The sequence below is a fragment of the Leuresthes tenuis genome, unplaced genomic scaffold (genome assembly GCF_036924035.1).
Source record: "Leuresthes tenuis unplaced genomic scaffold, fLeuTen1.0.hap1 SCAF_21, whole genome shotgun sequence".
Lineage (NCBI taxonomy): Eukaryota > Metazoa > Chordata > Actinopteri > Atheriniformes > Atherinopsidae > Leuresthes > Leuresthes tenuis.
Genome location: NW_027325375.1, coordinates 30,213,418 through 30,231,298, shown reverse-complemented (window position 1 = coordinate 30,231,298; position 17,881 = coordinate 30,213,418). Strand labels below are relative to the sequence as shown.

At 42.7% G+C, this 17,881-nt stretch overlaps 1 protein-coding gene across 8 annotated transcripts in view; it reads right to left on the bottom strand.

Moving 5' to 3' along the window:
* Positions 1-374: 374 nt before the first annotated feature.
* The window catches only part of nrxn2a (neurexin 2a), a 129,859-nt gene continuing 112,352 nt past the window's right edge, over positions 375-17,881 (bottom strand). For 5 of the 8 annotated variants that reach the window (XM_072374330.1, XM_072374331.1, XM_072374332.1 and 2 more), the window contains 5 exons: positions 12,105-12,276; positions 8,778-8,867; positions 7,367-7,695; positions 4,055-4,139; positions 375-2,854 (listed from right to left, as the gene is read on the bottom strand). In XM_072374330.1, coding sequence (XP_072230431.1) covers positions 2,055-2,854; positions 4,055-4,139; positions 7,367-7,695; positions 8,778-8,867; positions 12,105-12,276 — 1,476 coding nt within the window. In that variant the 3' untranslated portion in view covers positions 375-2,054. The remainder of the gene's footprint in view (positions 2,855-4,054; positions 4,140-7,366; positions 7,696-8,777; positions 8,868-12,104; positions 12,277-17,881) is intronic. The other 3 variants (XM_072374333.1, XM_072374334.1, XM_072374337.1) reach the window with 1 other exon arrangement.

The following is a 17,881-nucleotide window of genomic DNA, read 5'->3' as shown; positions in this document are numbered from 1 at the left end:
TTAAGAAATGTGAAGAATTTGTGTCTTTGCAACAGACAGCAACAACAAACTGCCTAAAGATAGAATTTAAAATGAGTTCTTTATGATCGGTATCTGTTCGCGGTTCTTTCCTAGAGCCCGGTGCCTCTTTACGCTTGAATGATTCATATTTCAGCGTTACGTCTTCTGAAAACGGTTCAAGTTCAAGTGCTGGACTGAATCTTTGGAGTTCTTTGGAGGCAAAATATGAGGTTCAAGGATTTTTCCGCGTCTCTCACACATTTCATGCCCTGATACTGCAACTTTTAGCCTGAATCCTCATTCATATCAGCCTCAGTTCGCTCTAAAATGACCCTGCTTAGAATCTATAAGAAACACCACATGACACGGGTGTGTACAAAGTATATAATCAAGTGTATTTTCATCTTTATCCACGTTCTGTACACATATTAAGATTCATTTCACATGAACACTATACAATAGCAATGAGTGAGGAATGGTATATTTTCTGAGCGCTGAGCAGCTCACGTTGAATGGCACTTTGATAAAAAAAACATTAAAAAAAAAAACGAGAACAGGAAATCACAGAGCATGAATAAATAACTCAACAGAGAAAATGGCTTTATATCATCAGATCCATTGAGCAACAGATTCGGCACATATAAAATGCACAATGCAACAAAACAAAACATTGATTTGTTTCATCCTTGTGTTTTCTCTGCATAATTTGAATGGTAAATAACCCAAAAACACAAGATATTTGCAGCTATTGTAGAGGGTAGTGTGCTTTTTGTCCAGATTAAAGTAGAAGGCAATCTAAAATGTAATGTGTTAAGAAGAGTGGTAACAAGATACATCGAAATAGCAGAGAAATATCAATACAATTCACAAATCTTCAATTATTCACCTCATAGAATAGTCTTTTGATAACTGATAGAAAAAAACAATACAAGTTTGGCTGCTTTACACGGAATATCTATGTTTCAAAGATATGTTTCCTTTTTCTGTGTGCTTTCGACTCTTCCAATGACAGTTTAGAGGAAAGAAAAAGATTGTGTGTGAGCCAGCCTGGGGTGAGATGCGTTTCCAAGCAGCAATCACAAAATCTTCCCCAAATATGGTTCTGTGCTCCTCAAAGCTCCTCGGGCTGCAACAATTCTGATGTTGGCATGAAAGCTGTGGGGTCGGGGCGAGCATTTTTGGGTGTTTTTTCATCTTCACACTTTCCCTGCTTACAGGGAGCTTTGGAAATCTGCTAACCTATATGTACAATACATACAAGCAGTGTTTAGAGCTTCACTGGTGCGCACGGGCTCACAATTATCCCTACTTGAAATGGCATGGCATCGTTTTTTTCTGAGCCATTCACTGACCGCAGTATCGTCACTTTAAGATTGCAGAATTTTTCACCATGAGCTGGATATCGCGCTGCCTTTACAGTACAATACTCCATCAGTAACATAACACCATCTCTTGTGGACAGACGCAGAGCGAGCTGGGAGTCACGAAAGCCCAGAACATAACACGGAGGTGATGTCTTATCCACGTAAAGGCTTTCTATTTGAGTGGGCTCAGGATGACTGCTGGGGTGCTCTCTGCTCATCTAGCGTAAAAATGCAATAACTGGCCTGTTCTGCTTCATGTATCATAATGGGGACATTGAGACTCAGGATAGAGCATTACAAAGAAGTCCAAAGAAACTGGATGTTCTCAGCACTTTCTCCACAGAACCACATCCATGCTATGTACAAAGCCAACCCCCTTCAAAGGTAGTTAAAAACATTTAGAAAAAAAAAGATACATTCACGAAGAATTGGTGAATGCAGACCGCTTTGACACCGAGGATGAGTCAGATCCTGTGCCACAGAGAACAATTTATCACTACTGGGAGCTGGACAACCTTGACTTCTGGAAACAAGTAAAAGCAATAAATGCCCGCTTTGTGCAGTTGTTTTTTTTATTTTGTGGCCTGTGAATTTCTCTGATCGTTAACCGGACAAATTCGGGTAGCAAAACCAAAGCATCCTCTCTCATCCTTTAGTCTCAGTCCACCTGCCTTCGCCGCCTCTGAGATCTCACACATAGTATTCTTTGTCCTTGTTCTTTTTGCCCTTTGTGATGGCCTTCGCCACAGAGGCCGTGGCTGTGCTTTTGTCTTTGACCACTGATCCGTTGCCCTCCACAGTGTTGTTGGTGAAACTGTGGCTCTGGTCGGCCGGGTAGGAGCCTTCATCCCGGTTCCGGTACTTGTACATGGCGTACAGGAGGATAAGGATGCAGAGAGCAGCAGCAGCCACGATGCCGACGACCATCCCTGTGGTGCTGCTGGACTCCCTGATCACCTCCACGGCACCAGGCTGGCTCTTTTCTTCAGAGGCTGTGGGGCTGGCTGTGGGCACATGGGGAAAATTGGGGGGGTAAGTTAGTCCTGGTGTGTTTCGGGAGGATGGAGGAGCAGGGGGTAGAAGCACCTGGTCACGGGTGTTCATTTTGCCTGCAGGAATGTGGAGTTGGTCAGGGTTGGTGGTGGGAACAAAAGGAGGTAAGGGGTGGGGTTTCTGGACTCCACCCTCACCAGCGGCGGGAGGTGGAGGAAGGACTGTCCTGTCAGTGACCATGGGGGAGTTATTTTTGTAAAAGTCCTCATCATCGGATTCCGTCATCTCCCCTGAGCCGAAGGCCGAGACCTCCACAGGGTCACCACAGTCCTCCTGGTCCGGGGGGCAAGAAGGGTGAGGAGGGAGTATCAAAGACTCTTTGGTGGTTTCAAGAGGGGAAAGGAGGGTGGGAGGAGGAGGGATGACGGGGTAACGGGTGGCGATGGAGGGGGGCTCAAGGGAATCCACTGTTATTATAGGCAACACTAATTCACCTCCTGGAAAGGAAACAGAAAAGGTAGGGATGCTAAATTAGAACCTCTGAAATTCTGGCTTCTTATGAAGGTGAAAAATACAATCTGTTATGATGAAGGCATCTTATTCTTATTCCACACATGTGCAGCTGCCCGCTCAGACTGCCTGTACAGAAACACGTCAGCGCAACATAAACGTATCGCGTTTAGGATTGTTCAATTAGTCCCAAACGGAATACATTACTGTTGAGTGAACACATTTCTTTTAAGCCAATCCAACATGTGCCTCAGGAGCAGAATAAGCATCTTTTGTGTCACACGAAAATGCAAAATAGCAGAGCCAAAAAACACAGAAGAGCTCACATGCAGACAAATACAAGGACCCAGGAAAGGCTGCAGCTGAACGAGGAGCACACAACACATAAAAGAGTTCAAATTAAAATGCAGTGCTGCTTTATGCACATCGGTAGGCACAGGTTTGGGGATGACAAAAGAGCAAACAGGTTATTATTTGCAGGAATCATACAGGAATACTGAGGCTAGCTGGAGGCAAACAGTTTCTCTCCAGCAGCTTAATCACTGCAGAGTCCTCGCACTTCATATACCTCGTCTCTCTGGCTGTATATAAACCTCGCTGCTATTACTACAACTGCAGACATAGCAAATGTATAAATACAAACAGTGTTTATTTGAGAAGACCTGCCGTCTTTACCTGCTCTATCTCATTCATTTCTTCTTCTGTGGTTTGTGCCACACTGAATCTCCTCAACAGGGGGTCAAAGGAATATCTTTTTAAAAGCTACACGTATATTTCTGGCTGCTAGGGTCTCTTTCATCATTATTTGAGTCACACATCTCAAGGCCAGCCAACAACAAACAATTCTGATAAGGTCATATTAATAATGGAGGCTCCCACAATAAAGGCCAGACTCATTCTGAAGCTCCACAGCTTGTTTCTGTCAGAAGCCTGATCTACAGTCTTAGTGACCGCGGCATACTCCCTGATAACATCCTTCAATCCAGCTGAGTGGTTTACAGACGCATACAGGAGGAATTAACACTAGACGAGGCTGCAACAGCTGTCCAAATATGAACAGGCTGTTTGACAGAACAGGGGTAAGACATGAGATCTGGAAAAGAGAATTTAATGCTTTCAAAACAAAGATGGTTTAAACAAAGTTGAATGAGCACGATGGCCCTATGTACTGGCCACAGGCGACCCACCTGTTCCCGGCTCACACTCTTCCAGGTCCTCGTCATCACTCGGGCACTCAGCTGAGGCCACCAAAATATCATCGGAGCTCTGGGGCTGAAGCAGAATTGAGAAAATGTGTCAACAACACATTTCCAACAGTCAAATTCACAGTTACTTTTTTAGGAGCGTGTTTTCTAGCTGACTGCTCGATGTGAGGAAAATCTGCAGCACAGAACCGCTGTTGTGTTTTTGCTTGAAGCGACTCTAATAAGACTTTGTGTTCCCAACGAGCGCATATACAGCTGCTTTTTATCCTGCAGCCCGTGGCTGTTTTCATGTGCTGGGTGTGCAAACAGCAAGCAAACATCACCGATAGATTCCCTGTGGGGCTTCCTTTTTATTCTATATAAAACATCATTTTAAGTGACCATAAGAGTAACTCAGAGTGAAGGATGCCTGGTGAAGCAGTTTCAGGGAAACTGGACAAAAGAAGCGGCGGCTGAAGGAAACTTTAATGGAAAGAAAGGACTGAGATGATAATGTTCATCAGTCAGGGTGTAACATTTGGACTGATAAAAGTATGTGTAACCCCTGGTTACTGGACAAATTAAATAAATAAATAATCATTTTATTTACATTACTTAATTTATATTTAGGTTACATGATTTAAATGAATAAATAATTATCAATTAACTAAAAAAATACATTTATATATTTCTAATGTAACCATAGCAACAGTCCCGATAGAAAAGGCTGTGCAGACCAAGCCCTCACTCTCAGAGCTGCACCCAGACAGACAGACTCAGAGACAGACCAACAGAAAATAAAAAGAGAAAGAAAGAAGAAGAAACCCCTCCTGGAACAGTCATAATCCTGCTGTTTTAAATCACAGACTCTTTGTGAGTGAAACAATACTCACAAAGTAGCCCTGGAACTAAAAAGAAAAAATAGTAGCTCAGTGACTGTTAAGAAAAAAAAAGAAACGTTGGCAAGCTACCAACGGCTAATGTTAAACGTTAAGGCTATATTGTTAGCATTGGTTGGTGGTTGGGATCAGCTGACTTTCAGCTGATCCAGTTTGTAAATATGTAAATATAGATCAGTGTGTTTGGTGGGTTTTTTCCTCCGTAATATTGATAAAATAAAAAATAAAATTACAATGATAACATAATTTATAAGGTGTGTTTTAGCTACCAACGGCTAATGTTAAACGTTAACGGCTACAGCGTTAGCATTGTTTGGTGGCTGGGATCAGCTGACTTTCAGCTGATCCAGTTTGTAAATATGTAAATATAGATCAGTGTGTTTGGTGGGTTTTTTCCTCCGTAATATTGATAAAATAAAAAATAAAATTACAATGATAACATAATTTATAAGGTGTGTTTTAGCTACCAACGGCTAATGTTAAACGTTAACGGCTACAGCGTTAGCATTGTTGCCGGTGGTTGGGATCAGCTGACTATCAGCTGATCCAGTTTGTAAATATTTAAATATAGATCAGTGTGTTTGGTGTTTTTTTCCGTAATATTGATAAGATAAAAAATAAAATTACAATGATAACATAATTTATAAGGTGTGTTTTGGCTACCAACGGCTAATGTTAAACGTTAACGGCTACAGCGTTAGCATTGTTGCCGGTGGTTGGGATCAGCTGACTATCAGCTGATCCAGTTTGTAAATATTTAAATATAGATCGGTGTGTTTGGTGGTTTTTTTCCGTAATATTGATAAGATAAAAAATAAAATTACAATGATAACATAATTTTTAAGGTATGTTTTAGCTACCAACTGCTAATTTTAAATGTTAACGGCTCCAGCCTCAGATATTTTCTGTAAAACGCCTGCTGAAGCATTTATATTATCATTATTCCACTTTGAAATAAAGTGCATTGAATATTGAATTCTTACTCGGATATTTGGAGCAAACCTTCTCGAATGGATTCAAGTCACACACTGTTTGTAATTTAATATTCTTTGTCTTTGTTTGTTTGTGTGGACGCAGGATCAGGCAAAAGCTGCCCGACAACTTTTCATGTAGATGAGGCATGGGCAAAGGATCAAGGTTCCAGGATGAAGGGACAGATCCTGGGGTCTTTTCATCTTTTATTTTCATTTTCATAATTCAGTCACAGCAGGAGCTTGTGAGCAGGCGTGGCCTGAGAGCTGACAGAGTTTATCCTTTCCCAGTAAACAACCAGCGGACGATTGGCAATGACATCTCATAAGAAAAATGCCCTAAAGGGGCTCCATTAGGTATGCAAAGAACCCCTGCTGAGTCGGAGTGAGACAGAGTTACACATCTGAAGAATGCATGGCTGTGAGTTGATATTTGATGTTGCTCTTTGGTGCTGGAGTACTCCAGTGAGCATGCAATGTGTCCTATCATGGAAATGTTTGATCCAGGCTGTCCTTGGCAGACGTCCGCCGTCAGAGATTTGGCAAAACAGAATTCCTACACAATTTATTAAATCCATTAAAGCAGTAGCTTTGAGACCACAGTGCAATTAGAAATATGTGCAGCTGGTGTGTCATGTATATTTGAGATTCAGGCTTTAACGGCAACATGTTGGGAGTGTTGTCACCAGTTTAGGAAACAAAAATCGAAATGGTCTTCCTCAGAGGCTCAACTACCTAAAAACAAGCCTGTTTCAGGCTTTTCTTGTGCTTCCCTCAATAAAAAGTTTGCAGAAGTGATCAAAGATCATCCTTCTGAAATGCCACGGCCTTTACAAGTGAGAGAGAAACTAAGGAGTCAAATGTTGATTTCCCTTGGTTGCGTTATTCTATTAGAGTTAAAGAATCCTCAAACCGAACTGCAGCCGTTAAAGGTTTTCATTCCACGGTGATGTTTGAGCACAAGGCTCCGTCTCAGACTTGGTTTGCTCAGACCAGCGCAGTATAATAACCTTCAATGTGCACATCAATAACTGTGCTTAGAGCACAGGTGCATTGAGTAAGAACGAAGGATCCAAGTGCCTTATTACGCGCTGCACAACAGGAGTAATTATATCACTTTCCAGCAGTCTGAGGGTCTAAAATGAGCTTTTCTGTTCAGCAGAACTTTGCATCTCGGAGACAAAGCCAATCCGCTTGATAACAATTAAAACGGATCTCATTTACACGAGCAACATGTCGGTAAACGTGTGTTTTCTTGCATTTATTATCACTGATGTTTAGATCTGTTAAACATGGGGAACAAACACATAATCAGCACTGACATAAGGAGCCACATCACTGAACCGCTTTGACCTCCTGAAAGTCGCCAACTCGCCGGCCAATTAAGGCCCAGTTCTCAGCAAATTAGCAGCTAGCAGCCCTCAGATGTTCCTTTAAACTCTGACCTTTGAGATGCTCTCCCTCAGGCTGGGTGAGCGCTGCCTGCGGGTGGTGGTGGTGGCCATCGTGGTGGTGGTTTCCATGATTGTGGTGGACATGTCAGACACGGCCAGCGGCGTCGCAGAGGTGGTGTCGGTGGTCAGCACAGACAGCGAGTCTCCGACCAGGCGCAGGTTCCCTTCCACCTGGACGCTCGGGTCGTTCTCTGCTGCCAGCTTCAGCACCTGGAGCCCGTTGTAGTACAGCCCTGAAATCTGACCCTGGAAGGGCCGACCCTTGTCCTGACCACCGATTTTAATGGCTGCCTGGCTGTTAAAGATGGTCAACTGTCTCCCTGAAGTTAGACAGAGGCACAGAGAGAGAAAAGGTGGAAAAGAGGAGATAGTAGGGCAGACACAGAGAAGTCAAACGGTGCACTGTGCACAAGAAAATAACCTGAACCAGGTGGGCTTTGGTCATTCTAGACATTAATGGTAATTAGTTTAAAAGTTGATTTAGATATTAGCGTTAGACAGGGAAGACTATAGTTAGCATTAAGTTTAGAATTTTGACAGAACACATGCAACAGGAGGCTTAAAGCCTATTTAGCCGTTTGAATTTAAATATTTTATAAGTCATTTTGAAATATCACTGAATAAGTTAGCAAACTGCCTGCAGGGAAAGAGACAGATGGCTTTCCAGGACTTCTATTTAACTCTTAGCTCTAGAATAGATGGTGTGATGATTGTCTCATGGCTTGTTTTTACAGAGAATTATTAAAATGGCCGATCTGCCATGCTTCAGACTGTGAGGCTGAATGACATTCCTCCTCCTCCTGACTCTGTCTGCCATTAGAAAAGTCTCTGTTCTGGTCCAGTTGTTTCACCTGAGAGGGGGGAATGATGCCCAGAAGCACTGATAAGCAGCGTTACATCACAGAATACTTATGAACAAGTCCAATGGTTGCAAACCGTCTGGGCAGAGAAACCTCAGATCACACCTAAGAATTAGGGTTTATTATGGTGTATTATTATCAATTTAAGTCACGAGTTAGATGCTAATCAGAACTGATGTTACTGACATACAACATTTTAATGATTTTCATGTTGAATACCAACACACAGCATCTATTTACACACAGTGGTTAAGAAGGGGGTTAGACAAGGGTTATGTGCTTTTAGTTAATTTAGTTTAAGGTGCAGCATCTCCACAAGGTGGAAGGATGACACAATATGAGCAAGTTTGCCTTCACACTTACTTTTCACATGAAGTTACACTGTGGCCATCAAAATTCAAAGCCAATTCTCATTCAAATGGAAATATGTATCAGGGTATCTTGACCCTTGTCACCCTTGTCTTCTGGCACTGCACCTCTCAAAGGGAAAGGTTATTTAGTGGTTATTTCAAGGATTTATTAATTAATCAATTAATTTTTACCTTTATCGAGTAGCCACTCGTCAACTACCCGACCGAGTCTGTATGGGATTCTTTGTCTAGCAATAGCCAGTCGTTCATTATCATAGTGTCCTTCAAAGAATTTGGAGAGACAGATTAAAGGTTAAAGTCTGCAAGCTGAAAGATCACATGGTTAGAAACAAAGTTATAAGGGCTAACAGGGTGAACATGTTAGCAATTTTCACCAAGTTAAAAGAAAATTGTACTTTACTTAGTGTTATCTAGTTATTGTGAGTAACAGTGTTAATGCTAATTAGTGTTATGTTTAGGCTATTTATAATGTGCTACTCTAGTTAGTGTTATTTAGCTATTTATTTAAGCAAAGCATGCTCTTCAGTAAATACCAAATACATCAAAATTATTTGTTGCACTCAATAGAAAAAGATTAATTCAGGTAAACATGAGAAACACACAAAATGCAATTAATTTAAAAGAGACAAAGAGGAAAAACCTGCAGTTTACGAGTCATTATAGAGAGCTGAAGTCTCACTTCAGCTCCACCGCATGAACAATTATCATGCAAATTCTAATCCTCAGGATTAATTTCACTGTTGAACAAATAAAATGCTTTCAGTCAATCCAGAAATGTTATTAAGGTTGAACATGACTGTTGGACAAAGGGAGAGTGACTTCTGTGTCAGCTGCACACTTATTACACTATTACTGGTAATCAGACAACTACAAATAGATTGTTTCACTTCTTCTTCTTCCTCTTCTTCTTCTTCTTCTTCGATATATCTGAGCCGCAGAGACAAACTGCAGGGAGGATCGACCCTGGATGCTGTGACTCTGTGGAGGTACAACCTTAAAGCCAGACTGAGGCTGGAGTTTTGCTTCCACAGAGGCACCGGCAACATAGCTGAATTTACATATTACTGGGCTTATGAGGGGATTTTATGCCAGGTGGCTGAAGACGAACTGCAATTTGCACATTTTCTAAAATAATTGATTGATCCTTTTATTGTTGAGTAAGTTGTGAAATGTGTTTTGATACAAAGTGTAAATAAAGTGCTGTTAAAAATCAAAAATAAAAAAAATCATCTTCTTCTTCTTCTTCTTCTTCTTCCTCTTCTTCTTCTTCTTCTTCTTTCTTTAATAGGATGCCAGTCAGCTGAGGAAGGAGGCGAGGCCAAGTACCCGGGTGCATGAGATGCCTAAAGCTCATCTGCAGACTTCTGCTGCCACTACTGACAGAGAAAGATGTCTTCCAGCACCTGGCAGCGGGTCTGGACTCCATTTTCAGCCCGAGAAGGTCCAAGCAGCTCATCTTTACTGATAACAGCACACGCTGGCTCCTGACTCAGGGTGCAGACACATCCCTCTGCTCCCCTATTTTTATCTGTCTGTAAACCCTTTGAAAACATCCGTCTTCTGCTGACAGTTCAGACTGTGAATGTCACTCGGAGGCGGGCGGGTTTCAGCCCTCTTAGCTTTCACCATTTCTCTGAGCACTCGACACCTCGCACTTCCTGATACTCCAGATAAGCTGCAGGTTTGGAATATGGTGGCTTCGTGCTTCATTTTAATCAAGTCTTTTTCAGATTAATTTCAACCTTCTCAAGACTGAGAGTCGTATCTGTCTGGAGGATATATAACAAGTTCTGACTGTCACTTAAATCTGTTACTTTGGTCCCGTTTGCCCGAGGTAAATCTTATGCATATATTAATCTCAGGTGTTAATCACTTCAGGGCACATCATCCCAGATGATTAAACCCAGTGAGGATAAATTAATTTGCTCCAGGGTTGGAAGATATGAATAGAAATAATGATAAAACCTTGAAGATTCTCCCTTGACTAATAATTGTGCACGCGGCGTATATAATGCAGCGCGTGGTGTCCTGTAAAGGCTTTCTTTGGACTGGAGCTCCCTTGAGATATTGTTAGCTTGTCAACATAAAATCCTCATGAGAAAAACGGCTAAATTCTGAACAAACAAAGAGAAATAATGTCATATGTCTCAGCTTTGCTTCTCAACCACCAAAACCAAATTTCAGCTGTATTATCAGCTGTATAATCAGTGTAACGAAGACAGACAAGACTTCAGCTCTCTGTTAAACACACGGAAACAGACAGAAATATGCACGATAGATAGCAGAATGAGTTGCTGCTGAACAACGGGAGAAATCCTGTGCTGCTCCGACACTTTCAGTCATCAGAATGCAAAATTAAACAAGCTTTTGACTCTACAACTAGTTCATTCTTGTTGGCATTATTTATGTATTATTGCACATGCTCGGCACCTTGTTTGATGTGCAGCAGACGTGTTTACTGCAATTAACCAATAAAGGTTCTTAGTTTCCTGATATAATCGACCACGAATGGATAGAAAGTCTCTGACTATAAAGGAACATGTAAAAAGAGGCAAAGCACATGAAAGTGGGACTATGGTTTTATTGTGAAATTCACTATAAAGCAGGCTATAAAATGCATTAAGCCGAACATCCATTAAGCCCTCGCAGAGCTTTGATGTTCTATACTATGCCTGAGCTGCTTCATGGTGTTTGATGTCAATTTAAAGCCAAAAAATGACCAACACTGTAACAAAATAGGCATAATTATCCCCTACAGTATATGGCGCACTTTGCATAAAACGAGCCTTCTTTATGATTGCTCCTGTGCACTCCAGTCATTTAGCATTTAAATGTTTCAAAGTGACTGAGGACCGAGTGGGAGCTGACAGGAAGGTGCACACATGGCCATTTACTTCATACACTTTTCATTTCTGTAGAACTGTGGGATAAATGTGCACCAGCTGGAGGCAGAGAGGGAACCGCGTTGCTCTGGCTCTGCCAGCTGGTGCACCTGTTCTGAATGAGGTTAATTGGTTGATTGGTTCACAGCAGGTTAAAGCACATGTGATTACATTATATATGCTGCTTTTTATTTCCCTCTTTTAAGGGCCTATGTGTGTTTTGAGTTTTCATTTCTGTGGGTTTTACCTCGATAACAAACAGAAAACCTAAAACACCATGAATGTCAACAAGAATTTGCCAGTTGAGTTAACGGTCAGGCAGCGTTGACTTTAGATTTGGGCCGAGAGGTTGTTGGATTAAGAACAAATGAGACCGAATTAGGCCTTCGCTGCACATGGACCAATTCAAAATAACTCTACTATCACATCCCTTTGGAAAGGTCTGGAGCTGCAGCTGATGAAAACAGAGCTTCGAGGAATTTTAGATCAATGAAATGTCCCATAATGCACCACATTTAGCATAATAGTGTGGCAGTTTAGAGAGATATATTCCAAAATGCTAAACCATGGTCCATGCTGTCTCTGCATGCATGAGACAGCCACAGGTTAGCCTTACCTGGGGGGTAACGCTCAATGACAGGATGGTTGTCCACCTGGAGAGTGGCATTGCCACCGCTGCGTGTGAAGCGCACAACATGGTACTTGCCATCATTTACAATGACAGCAGGCTCATCGATGGTGATGTCATCTGTTCCCACGTTGAAGATGACACCGATCTTTCCTTGATCCTGCAGGTGAAGCAGAAGCGACTCGTGAAGTGGCTTCGATGAGCAGAAATGAAGGTTCTGCTTCTCCCCAGCTGCTTCCCTGCTGCCCTACTTCACACTGCCGCAGGGACTCTATTGTTTTCTCTTCTAAAAGTGTTTGTGCAGCAAAAAAAAAAGACCTGGAAAGACGAAACTTCATCACATCGTCCATAAAGTCCCTCCACTGAAGCTTGAGGTACTAATCCGATCTGTTTGTCTGGAGTCCAAACGTTTAATCCCAGAATTCATCTGCATTTTTACTTTACTTTGCTTTAAAATGTAATTTCTCACTTTTTCTCTGTTCTCTCTAAGCTTACACACTGAAACTCATAGAACCCGAAGAACTGGCACTTTATAAGCTTTGTCCTGAGAAAAGCTGCCTCACGGCAACCTCTGATCAATGCAGAATTCAATCAATCAGCATCTATATCTCCACGAGTCCCCAGTCAAACATGTCCAACAGGCCCTCTCTGGGGCCAGTGTTGGTGCCTTCAGCCTCTGAAGGAACACAGAGGAGCTACATGGCCTCTGGCTGCAGCTACAAACTGATCTACGGGGATTATTTCTGTGTCTTTCTAAAGGAAAAACTGTATTTACACCCATATGCATCACCTCAGACTTTATACTAAGGTTTAAATATGAATACCCAGTTTGTACGTTTATGACTAACCTTCAAAGATCAAGTTACCTCGGTTGCTCGTTCAGCCGCTTTGCATTACTAAACATAAGAAAGATCAGACCATACCTGACCCAACATGCCCCCCAGCTCCTGCTGCAGGCCATGGTCATCTCCCACCTTAACTACAGCAACGCTCTCCTAACTGTTCTCCTAACTGGTTTCCTAACTGGTCTCCTAACTGGTCTCCTAACTGGTCTCCTAACTGGTCTCCTAACTGGTTTCCTAACTGGTCTCCTAACTGGTTTCCTAACTGGTCTCCTAACTGGTCTCCTAACTGGTTTCCTAACTGGTTTCCTAACTGGTCTCCTAACTGGTTTCCTAACTGGTCTCCTAACTGGTCTCCTAACTGGTCTCCTAACTGGTCTCCTAACTGGTTTCCTAACTGGTCTCCTAACTGGTTTCCTAACTGGTCTCCTAACTGGTCTCCTAACTGGTTTCCTAACTGGTTTCCTAACTGGTCTCCTAACTGGTCTCCTAACTGGTCTCCTAACTGGTTTCCTAACTGTTCTCCTAACTGGTTTCCTAACTGGTCTCCTAACTGGTCTCCTAACTGGTCTCCTAACTGGTCTCCTAACTGGTTTCCTAACTGGTCTCCTAACTGGTTTCCTAACTGGTCTCCTAACTGGTCTCCTAACTGGTTTCCTAACTGGTTTCCTAACTGGTCTCCTAACTGGTTTCCTAACTGGTCTCCTAACTGGTCTCCTAACTGGTTTCCTAACTGGTCTCCTAACTGGTCTCCTAACTGGTCTCCTAACTGGATTCCTAACTGGTTTCCTAACTGGTCTCCTAACTGGTCTCCTAACTGGTCTCCTAACTGGTTTCCTAACTGGTCTCCTAACTGGTCTCCTAACTGGTTTCCTAACTGGTCTCCTAACTGGTTTCCTAACTGGTCTCCTAACTGGTCTCCTAACTGGTTTCCTAACTGGTTTCCTAACTGGTCTCCTAACTGGTTTCCTAACTGGTCTCCTAACTGGTTTCCTAACTGGTCTCCTAAATGGTTTCCTAACTGGTTTCCTAACTGGTCTCCTAACTGGTTTCCTAACTGGTTTCCTAACTGGTCTCCTAACTGGCTTCCTAACTGGTTTCCTAACTGGTCTCCTAACTGGTCTCCTAACTGGTTTCCTAACTGGTTTCCTAACTGGTCTCCTAACTGGTTTCCTAACTGGTCTCCTAACTGGTTTCCTAACTGGTCTCCTAACTGGTTTCCTAACTGGTTTCCTAACTGGTCTCCTAACTGGCTTCCTAACTGGTCTCCTAACTGGTCTCCTAACTGGTTTCCTAACTGGTCTCCTAACTGGTCTCCTAACTGGTTTCCTAACTGGTCTCCTAACTGGTTTCCTAACTGGTCTCCTAACTGGTTTCCTAACTGGTTTCCTAACTGGTCTCCTAACTGGTTTCCTAACTGGTTTCCTAACTGGTCTCCTAACTGGTTTCCTAACTGGTCTCCTAACTGGTTTCCTAACTGGTCTCCTAAATGGTTTCCTAACTGGTTTTCTAACTGGTCTCCTAACTGGCTTCCTAACTGGTCTCCTAACTGGTCTCCTAACTGGTTTCCTAACTGGTCTCCAGCCTGTGAAACCTCTGCAGATGGTCCAGAACGCGGCGGTGCGTCTGGTCTTGGATCAGCCTAAAAGAACCCGTCCCCCCTCTGTTCATTGAGCTCCTCTGGCTGCCCTTAGCCGCCTGCATCAGATCCAAGTCCCTGATGTTAGCTACAAAGAGCTTAATGGAACGGCTCCATCTACTTGAATGCTCTTGCAAAGGCTTCTGTCCCAACTGGGTCCCTCCGTTGGTCCCAGGATTGTCGTCTAGCAGCTCCTACACCACGCCTAAGACAATCCAAACTCTGTTCATGTGTCGTCCCACGATGGTGGAATGACCTACCGAGCGCTACCAGAACAGGGGCGTCCCTGTCTATCTTCAAGAAGCTCCTGAAAACCCAGCTCTTCAGAGAGCATCTCCTATCCCAGCACTTACCTTGTACTTCCCTCCCCCCTCTATCTCTGCACTTTATCTTTCTGCACTTCCTTCTATGCCTGCACCCTATCTCTGCTCTGTCCCCTCTGACAGAGTCGGACTCCTGGGTTCCTTCTATGTAGTTTATTGTTAGCTTTTTATAAAGCTGTTATATCTTCATTTGTAAGTCACTTTGGATAAAAGCGTCTGATAAATACAGAACATGATCATTGTAAAACCACTGATGGATTTTCACAGGAACAATTAGAGAAGAAGCGTGGTCAACATGTGCTGAAAAATCACAACAAAAGCAAACAGTTATTTTCCTCTTAAATGCTCCAAGGTGATTGTTCAGTTTGCATCTTCTTTAACTTTATTCATCTTCAATGAATTGAATTCCAATTGGCTTGAATTGGACTTTATTACTTGTGTGCCTTGAGATGACAATTGTTGTAATCTGGCGCTTTATAAATAAAATTTAATTGAATTTAATTGAACTTTTTGCTTTACGGTTAGCGTCATCTGCTCTGTTGATAAGAAATGCAAAATAGTGAGTGTTTGATGACACTCAGCAGCCTATTTCTGCCCCACAGCTGTTATCCAGCATATGCGGCCGGCCTTCCTTGCCCCCGCTATGCTAAACAATGACCAGCGCTAACGTTGAAGGCTAAAAAAACTAAAAACTAAAGGCTGACTCTCAAGGTTGTCGGCAAGAGGAAGTATTAGAATGATAATAGTTCCACTTTCAACATTGTGGGAGCCATTAGCTGTGGGCGAGTGGAGGTCTCTGCAGAAGGGAAGTGCTTTCATATCAGTGCCCCCCCCACATTCTTCAATCACAACAAGTGATTGCCTAATTAGACTTGACGCCTGCATATGCTGTTAACATGATTGAATTTTAAAATGTGTTTTATTTCGTGTGGATTTAAGACAGACGGTGGTGACATCAGTCAGGTCGCCGTGGTGACTTCAGCGGGATCTACTTTCTCTGCTGCGAGCGAGACGAAGAAGGGAGGAAGTGGAGCAGCTTTCTGCAGCTTCTAGCTTTCTCTCTGAATGTTCATCATACGTGGAAATGTGGCCAAAATCCCAGCACAGACGTTTTCTGAAGCCTCGCAGTGAGCTCGAAGAAAAGAATATCTCGTGTGACGTGAGAAATATGTTAAGTTCCTCCTTTATGCTTCGGTGCAGGTTCTCAACAGTCAGCTCAGGTTTCCTGATTTTGATCACTCTTGGCAGATTCCTGCTGTCTCTCTTTTGGTTGGCCAACTTCTCTCCATTTCAGTGTCTCCCTCCAACAACAACCCAAGCTATCCAAAGGTCAGAGCTGCTTCTCAGGCTCGCCTTTGGGTGGCACTAATAAGAAGCACTGGAAACAAACCGTGGCTTCTGCACACTGCCTCACGGTCCCTCTAAATGCAACACTGGGTGGATAGTTGTCAGAGACATTGTAGTAAGCAGCATGCAAACCAGCAGGAGCTTTTTCCCTCAATGGCTGAGCTGCAGTAATGTTTCAACTAGGATGAAATTACAGAGCGTAGTAAAAAGCAGCAATGACAGAGCAAAGGAGGGCACATTTTCCACGTCATTTAACTGACACTTTCCAAAGCCATCTATCTGGCAGATTACGCAGCAAGTGCCTGTTTGTATGCTAAGGTTAGGGTGGCACATGCACTAATTGGCTTTACAGGGACAAAGAATCTGCAGGTTCTTATTCAAACGACTTCAAATCCTGCAGACGGCTGTGTTGTATGAAAGCTTCACCCGGAGAGAGGAGGGTAAACAAACTGCGGGTCCTCCACGGTACACGATGTGCACAGCATTTACAGGCCTTGAAGGGAATATTTCTAAAGTTAAAAGGCTAATTCAGAGATTTGAATGGAAACACATCGTTTGTGCTGAGATATAATTAACTAGTTGGACTCTTTTCTCTGCTCAAGATGTTTATGGAAGGACTAAAAATCCCAAATCCACGACACCCCTGATGCTTCAGCATTATACGCAGACCTACTGCACCACTGTACAGTTCGCTTCTCTTCTGCCTTCATCGTGGAAATGCATCTGCACTGGAAGCCAGAAACTGTCGGAAAGAGTTAAGATTGTCTGGAAGTGAGTAAACAATGAGAATAAAGCCAAAAAGTGGAACTCATGCAGTGTAATTATATCTCGATGGCTGAGTCCTCACAGGACAAACCGCCCACTTTGTTGAGATATCTAACATCTGCAGGATTAGCAGATTGCTTTGGTTAAAACAAGCTCTGTTTGAGCTGAGCAGAGATCTGTCTTAGACAAACACACCCTCAGTTTTTGGGGGATTTTATTGACTTTTTGACTCATGAGTCATTCCTACTCTCTTCCCTTTCATCCTGACTCTAAAACACACAAAAAATTCAACTATTGAGGCGTTTTCTCCCTTTTCTTGCTTTGATGAAGGCTGCTGTTGCATGACGTAAGACCTGTCGTCGTGCTTTATCTTCACCCTTAATCTCATTCAAGAAACTTTTGAATTAGCAATAATTATTCTTACTGACGTAGATAGTGTTGAGTATTAAAGTCTCCTCAAAGAACCAAAAGCACCGAATCAAGAATATTCCTTTTTTTCTCCTGAGAGAGGCTTTTAACCCAAAGAACACTGCTGGTCAGCATGGGTTGTTTGGCTTCAAAGTTGAACCCAGGCAGGGGCAACTGTGCATCTGATGTATGATGCATGAGCGGGAGCCGGATAATCAAATTTACACAAAAGTCAAACAGAATAGAAACCTATTTCATGTCTAATGCCAGCCCACTTCCAGCTTCTCTCCATGAATCTGTCAGTGAATTAAAGTCAGTGTTGCTGTACCTCAGAGGGAATAAACAGGGTGTTAGACCTTGCTGGGAAAGAACACCTGAGTTATATGCTCCACAGAAGCATGCTGAGAAACTCTATTATTACCTTTTTATGTACATAATGAA